The 6,623-nt window shown below is 33.4% G+C and overlaps 1 protein-coding gene across 1 annotated transcript; it reads right to left on the reverse strand.

The window, feature by feature from the left end:
- Positions 1-1,600: 1,600 nt before the first annotated feature.
- LOC110734756 lies at positions 1,601-6,623 on the reverse strand. Its single transcript, XM_021914901.1, has 4 exons — positions 5,821-6,623; positions 4,221-4,523; positions 2,016-2,094; positions 1,601-1,916 (listed from the first exon to the last, which is right to left on the reverse strand). The coding sequence occupies exons 2-4, from the start codon at positions 4,370-4,372 to the stop codon at positions 1,848-1,850; spliced, it is 300 nt and encodes a 99-aa protein (XP_021770593.1). The 5' UTR covers positions 4,373-4,523; positions 5,821-6,623; the 3' UTR covers positions 1,601-1,847.

Raw genomic sequence — 6,623 nt, forward strand, 5'->3', positions numbered from 1 at the left:
GATTCATTAGTGTATATATAGTATGTATATAATTGTAAGAATGGTTAGACATGTACTAATTTAATTTAACTACCAATTCTTTGTATTAAAAAAAATAAAAAATAAAAAATAAAAATAAAAAAAAAAAAAAAACTTTTCAATTCACATTACCCATAAAAAAGGTCTTATATAATAACTAATCCAACCATGATTAAAGTTTAATAATAATAATAATTATTCAATTGTTATCGTGCATGACACAGGTATTAAACTAATTTGTTATAAACTTAGTAACAAACATGCGTTGTATGAGATTTAACCTAGTTTTATATATTCAATTTACACGAAGTAATATACAAGTTAACGTTGAAAGAAGCATATCCAAATTTAATATTAATCCATATAATTTGAATATATGAAATGTCAATAAATCTTTGAAGAAAATCAAGGTCACTAGCTCAGATTGAATTTCTGAGTTGGACCAAACCAATAATCAAAATCGTGGTTTTCTTTTTTAAAGGATTTGAGATATATTTATGTGAAGTCCCAAGATATAGTGTTTCAAATTTTAAGTAAAATAAAAACTTGCAAGTTCAAGAAACATAATCCATAATTTTGAATATCTTTTCAATGTAATTTCATATTAAGACATCTGAATTACAAAGAAGATTTAAACTTCACCTATCAATATCATAAAAGATCAAATAGTCTTGCTTGAGATTATCAGGAGAATAAACCCCCAAAGTAGATTCAAACAAAATACTAAATCGCTTTTTAAGAATTTCCAGCTTTGATCGAATAACATTTAATAATCTCAGTTTTGAAAGAATTACAGCTTTGACTAAATTATATTTAATAATCTCAATTTTGATTATTATTAAATATTCCGAACTTTAGTATTCACTTTCTTTGAGCCTAGGTAACCGATAGCTTGTTAAATAAGGCTTTTTTTTTTCCTTTGACTCCAATCAACAACCCTCGCCACCTCCCTTACCCCCCCCCTCCCCTTCCCTGATCAACGACAAATACCCCCATCCCCCTTTACCCTAACTCTTCGAATAAGGGATAGGAGAGATAATTATGCCAGAATTTGATTTAAATCAAAAGGGACAGAAGATTATGTCGAAATTTGATTTAAATCGGATAAGATAAAGAATTACACTAGGGAAGTAAGTAGGGTGATTTCAGGGAGGAGGTGGTTACGAGAAGGGGGGTTAGTTTCGGGGGGGGGGGGGTGGGGGGGATGGTTACGAAAGGGAGGTTAGCTCGGGGGTGGGGGGAGGGGGTGGAGAATTGGAGATGGGTAAGGAGCTACAATGGAAGGGAAGAGAGAAAAAGGTTAAAGGAGAAGGAGAGAGAAAATAAAAATAATAAATAAATAAAGAGGAAAAAAAACTAACCAATTATAGTATGACATGTGGCAAGTTTACCTATTAAACCGGTTATCAACAAGTGAAGCCTAAAGAAAGCAAATACCCTTAAAGTTCGAATTATTAAATATTATCTAAAGTTCGCCTTCATGAATGTTCATACATAAAATTCATTATTCAGCCTGCTAACTTTTCCTTGATGCAAAGTAGTACTTAATACACAGGCTGACAAAATATCAGGATCTAAGATAGGCAATACAGAAAAAATCCAGGGTCTTACTTCCGATAAAGTAGGCAAAAATTTATCCAGATTATATAGATAAAACAGAAATAATAGTTTTGTACTGCAGATACTTTCCCCCCTCAAGCCCTAAAAGGCTAAAAGAAATCAAAGAGATGCTCCAGAAAGTTTAGCAAATAACACGACAAAGCAGTAGGATCACACAATAAGTCCAAATGACCAAATAACATGACGTAGCAGTAGGATCACACAATATTCTAGGGAAAATATACAGGCCAGTTGAAGTAGTAAGAGTCTCGAGCATCTTTGTCCATGTATTCATTCCACTGCAACACGAGAAAAATAAGGCTTTGAACAAAGACTATCCATAATCGTATACCACCATCTCTAGCCTAGCATATAAACTCAAGCAACAAGTAATGTACCTTGAATTTATAAGGTTGCTTCTTAGCCATGGCCTTCTTCCAGTGGTGCTGCTCATACAGCATAGCTTTATCATGCCAACTACAAATTGAAAGTTACAGCATGAGAACATTGACCCAAATACACTTGAAAATTATGAAGTACCAAATATTTATATACTAGTACAAAAGAAAAAAGATGAATGCAACATCTATACTAATAAGAACATAAGGGAAAAAAATTACAATTTAGTAAAAAGTCAGGCTGCATAAAAGATAAGAATATGCAACAGCAATTAGCATTTCAGGCAGCCAAAAGAAGCATTTCCGTGACCCAAAAATAAAATTATAAGCCTTTATCATAGAAATTCACACCATTAAAAATTCAAAACAGTTTCAGATTCACAACCTAGCCCTACAGTAGGGACTATAGACAAGAACAGGAGGTTTTCTTCTAAGGAACTTGAAAGACTTGGAGTTTCAGCAGCTTCAGGAGATCAGCTACCTCACAGAATGCAAAGGAGTTAATTACCCCAAACAATTATATATGAGTATCACTATATAGGTATCTGGGATAAATACAAGTTCAAACATGCTCAGGCGTAATCTTTCAACAAATATTTGGGCAAAATCAAGCTAAACCAGCCTTCTATCATAAGCAGATAAAGAATCCTATAGCTTCCAACCACCAAGAAAAAGAGAATATCCACCTAATTCTTCTCCATTTTTAGTAAACTAATATTTCCCATTGTACTAACGAACTCCACAATAACAACAAAGAGAGCAATTAGAAAACTGCAGCATTCCCAATCAGAATTATGAAGCTGGTGTCTTTTTTTGCATCAATAACCACTCACCAAAAGCTATTTTTCTCTACATTGTCATAGAATATATAGCTATAATGAAAGTACGTCAAAACAATCACCATCAGTAAGAATGCTATTGTGGCATAGTTCGATGAAATAATTTTAAACATAAGCAATCATATCCCTACAATTCAAGATGGTCAAATCCAGGCACCATGTTTAAATGCAGAGAGGGATTTGAACAGCGGGTTTCTCCTATAGTGCAGTTGGACAAAGTAATTTATGTCTTTCAAGATTTAAAGAAATGGAGTCTCAATGACCATCCAAAACATATTGAATTGGGAATAAATAATTTTCATATCCCTAAATAGGGAATATAAGCCTATAATCTATTTGTACATATCACAAATGAAAACTACACTCTTGCCTATTGCTCCTACACAGTAACGCCAGTAATCACCATTCACCACCAACAGAGCTTTATCTTATTTCACTGTTCTCTTTTGGGTAGTTGAAATACTAGTCATATAACTCAATGCACAATTAACAGAAATGCAGGTTTGAAGCGAAAAAAATTATAAATTAAAGAATTGAAATTGAAAGAATTGAAATAAGGTATGCTGCATCTTTTTCTTTACTCCTCACTTCTCTATTTTCTCTCCTCCATCCTTCCCCTCCCTTTCACCTCCATTTTTATTTTTCTCCATAATTTTTCTATAATCATGTTTTCCATTGAAGATTGTTTTCTTAATAATAAATTAACTTTCCCTGAAATTTTTATCTATCAAACGAAGCCTAAACGATAATCATAGTAGAAACTAAATTGAAAACGATTTTGGGTAAAAATTGGTGAATATATTAGCATCAATAGTCAAAAGTGGAGGAAGATTCATTGGTTAAAGCACTACACAAAGAATCTTAAAAGGCATTATATAGCCAACTAAGGAGAGAACACTGAACTTTGAATAATTAACAAATTCCATGAAATTTCATAGTTCCAATCTCATATTACATCTAAAATCACTCTCATTACAGTCCTTTATTAATCCCTACCAAACGGGCCGTAAAAGTCTCATGTGAAGCATACATAATTCATTCCCCAATTGTAAGATAGATGGTACAAACAAGATGAATTACATACGAAGTATAACATAATTTAAACAAGCCTTAAAATAACGGTGTCAAATGATTTTCAAGTCCTTCACAATACATTCAAAAGAAATTAAATTCATCATGCAAATCACACAACCCACAATTTCATTCATTATTACTTCCAAAATCCAAATACAAAGAAAAACCAACAACGCCCAATTAAAAAAAAAAGGAAATAATTAAACCAGAAAAAGGGCAAAATCAAAGTAAAATTACGAGCAATAAAAGAAAGAAAAAAAAAAAGAAAAGAGAAAGGGATTAGAAACAGAACTTCCATTGATTGGTGAGTTGCCACATGTAGGTATTGAACCAGGCAAGAGCAGAGAAAGCAGCGGAACCAATCCAGATGTTCAAGAAACGATCTGGGTCTGTGTGTGGAATTCCTGGGTCTCCTCTGTATGCATTTCCGAAGTATTTCTCCATTTCTCTCTCTTTCTCTCCTTTTCTGCTCTAGGTAATCGCCCTTGCCTTTGGATAGACTGGGGGATTGAGGGATGAAGGAGAACTCTCGAATATATATGGGGTTTTCAATTGGTCTATGCTGCACCCTTGTGCAGCTATTTTAGCTGCAAAACTAGACAAAAAGCCTAATTTTAAACGCGTCCCATTAAAAAAAAGGCTCCAAATCAAAACAAGCCACCCAAAAAACTGAACATATCTTTAAGCTGTAGCCCATCCAATTGTTATTTATACAAAATTGTCACTTTTAGCAGTTATTTTTTTTAAAATCTAATTAAAAAAAAAAACATTGTCACTTTTACACTTAAATTTCTGAAATTTACTACTCCTCTCTTTGATTTTCTCTTTCTTACAATCAAACACAATTCACTCTCTCTTCAAAACAACTATGGATATTTGAGATAAGATGAAAATCAAACGGATTCTCCCCAAAAAAGGTAATTTTATGTAAATTTCACTTAATTTTGTTTGAATTTATATGAATATCACTTAATTTTGTTTGAATTTATATGAATATCACTTAATTTTGTTTGAATATTGTTCGATACTCTATTGTTCGAAATTTTTATTGGAATTGTTAAAAAATTTAGTGAAATCAAACTGATACCTTATGTTCATAAAATGTTTTGAATTGTTCACAATATTAATATTTGTTGTTCATATGATAAATATTCTTAATGTTCATAAAATGTTCTCATTTTGTTTGTTTTATCCGTTTATGCTTATGTTCATATTTTGAATACTTTTGTTCACTTTTTGAAATGTATATGTTCATATTTTTTATGCATATGTTCACTTTCGTTCTTAAATGCTTATGTTTATATTTTGAATCCTTTTGTAAACTTTTTGAAATGTTGTTGTAAACTTTATGAAATGCATATGTTCACTTTTTGAAATCCATATGTTCATATTTTTTTATGTATATGTTCACCTTCTAAAATGCTTAATTATGTTCATATGCATTCAAAAAATGAACCAATGCATATGTTCATATTTTGAATGCGTATGTTCATTTTCTAAAATGTATATATTCATATTTTTAGTGCATATGTTCATATTTTTAATACTTATAATGCGTATGTTTCATAATCATTTTTTTTTTTTTTTTATTTCTTCAATTTTCTTATGTTCATAATTAAAGGCCATAAATTCAATTCATATGAATTGCATGTTCACAAACCTAATCAAATTGATCAAAATTCATTACAAAATCACCACAAAAAAAAAAAAAAATTGAAATTCGTACATAGATCAAATTGATAGAAATTAAACAAAATACAATTACAATTAAATATAGGAAAATTTGTATAAAAAAAAAAACCTTTTAAATGCCTCATTTTGCAAGAAAAAACCTTTTAAACGATTCTTTGTTTAAAAAAACCACCACAATAACTTTATTTGTTAAATGAAACCTGAGCTCTCTTTTCCGGCATTGACTCCCAATTTCAGGCGTTGACCCCTACTTGCAGCCTACAGTTGGATAATTGCACTCCCCCTTTTATTTTTCCCTCTTATTTTCCCTCACCTCCCTGCCAGCCACCCCCTCATCCCCCTAGCCCAGCAGGATTCCGCTACCACCTCGCCGGAAAGCCCTTTCCCCTTCCACTCCACCGAAAACAACCACGTCGCTCGCGAAACCACCCCAACCTCCCTCCTAATCTTCTTTTTCGCCTAAATCCGCTAGCAAAACTCCCCTAGGTCAGATCTCTTGCTTCATTTTACCACTTTCCTGGGTTTTTCTTTGATTTTTTTTACTTTTGTTGATTTTCTGTTCCTTGATTTTGCAAATCTGCTGCTATTATGCACTATGATTGAATACCCATGTCGTCGATTATGGAGATTAGCGAAGAAACGGTTCAAATCAGGGAGGTTTGGAATCATAATTTAGAACAAGTGTTCAAATCAGGGTGGTTTTGGGGGTTGGAGGAGGAAGGAGGAAGGGGAGCAGTAGCGGCAGGGAACGGTGGCGGTTCAGGTGGGTGGTGCTAGTGGTAGTTGGTCAGCGCGGAGGAGAGAAAGTGGCACGAGAGGGAGAGATAAGGGAGTTTCGTGGGTAGTCGTGAACAGCAGCATGGGTCTGCGGGTGGTCGGAGGGAACAGGAGATTAGGGCGATGATGGTAGCGGCGGAGCCGCGGTGTTGGGCGAAGAAAAAGGGTAGAGCTGCCATGGCCTAGGGTTTCATGGTGGGTTTTAGGGTGGCTGAAGGGAGGAGGG

This window comes from Chenopodium quinoa, unplaced genomic scaffold (genome assembly GCF_001683475.1).
Source record: "Chenopodium quinoa cultivar QQ74 unplaced genomic scaffold, ASM168347v1, whole genome shotgun sequence".
Taxonomy (NCBI): Eukaryota; Viridiplantae; Streptophyta; class Magnoliopsida; order Caryophyllales; family Amaranthaceae; genus Chenopodium; species Chenopodium quinoa.

What these genes read in the sequence shown, in the direction of transcription:
- LOC110734756 (XM_021914901.1), bottom strand. Translation starts at nt 4,372, where the DNA reads ATGGAGAAATACTTCGGAAATGCATACAGAGGAGACCCAGGAATTCCA. An exon ending in CAACTCACCAATCAATGGAA is followed by an intron (nt 2,095 to 4,220) that starts GTTCTGTTTCTA and finishes TTCAATTTGTAG; the next exon opens with TTGGCATGATAAAGCTATGC. An exon ending in AGCAACCTTATAAATTCAAG is followed by an intron (nt 1,917 to 2,015) that starts GTACATTACTTG and finishes CTCGTGTTGCAG; the next exon opens with TGGAATGAATACATGGACAA.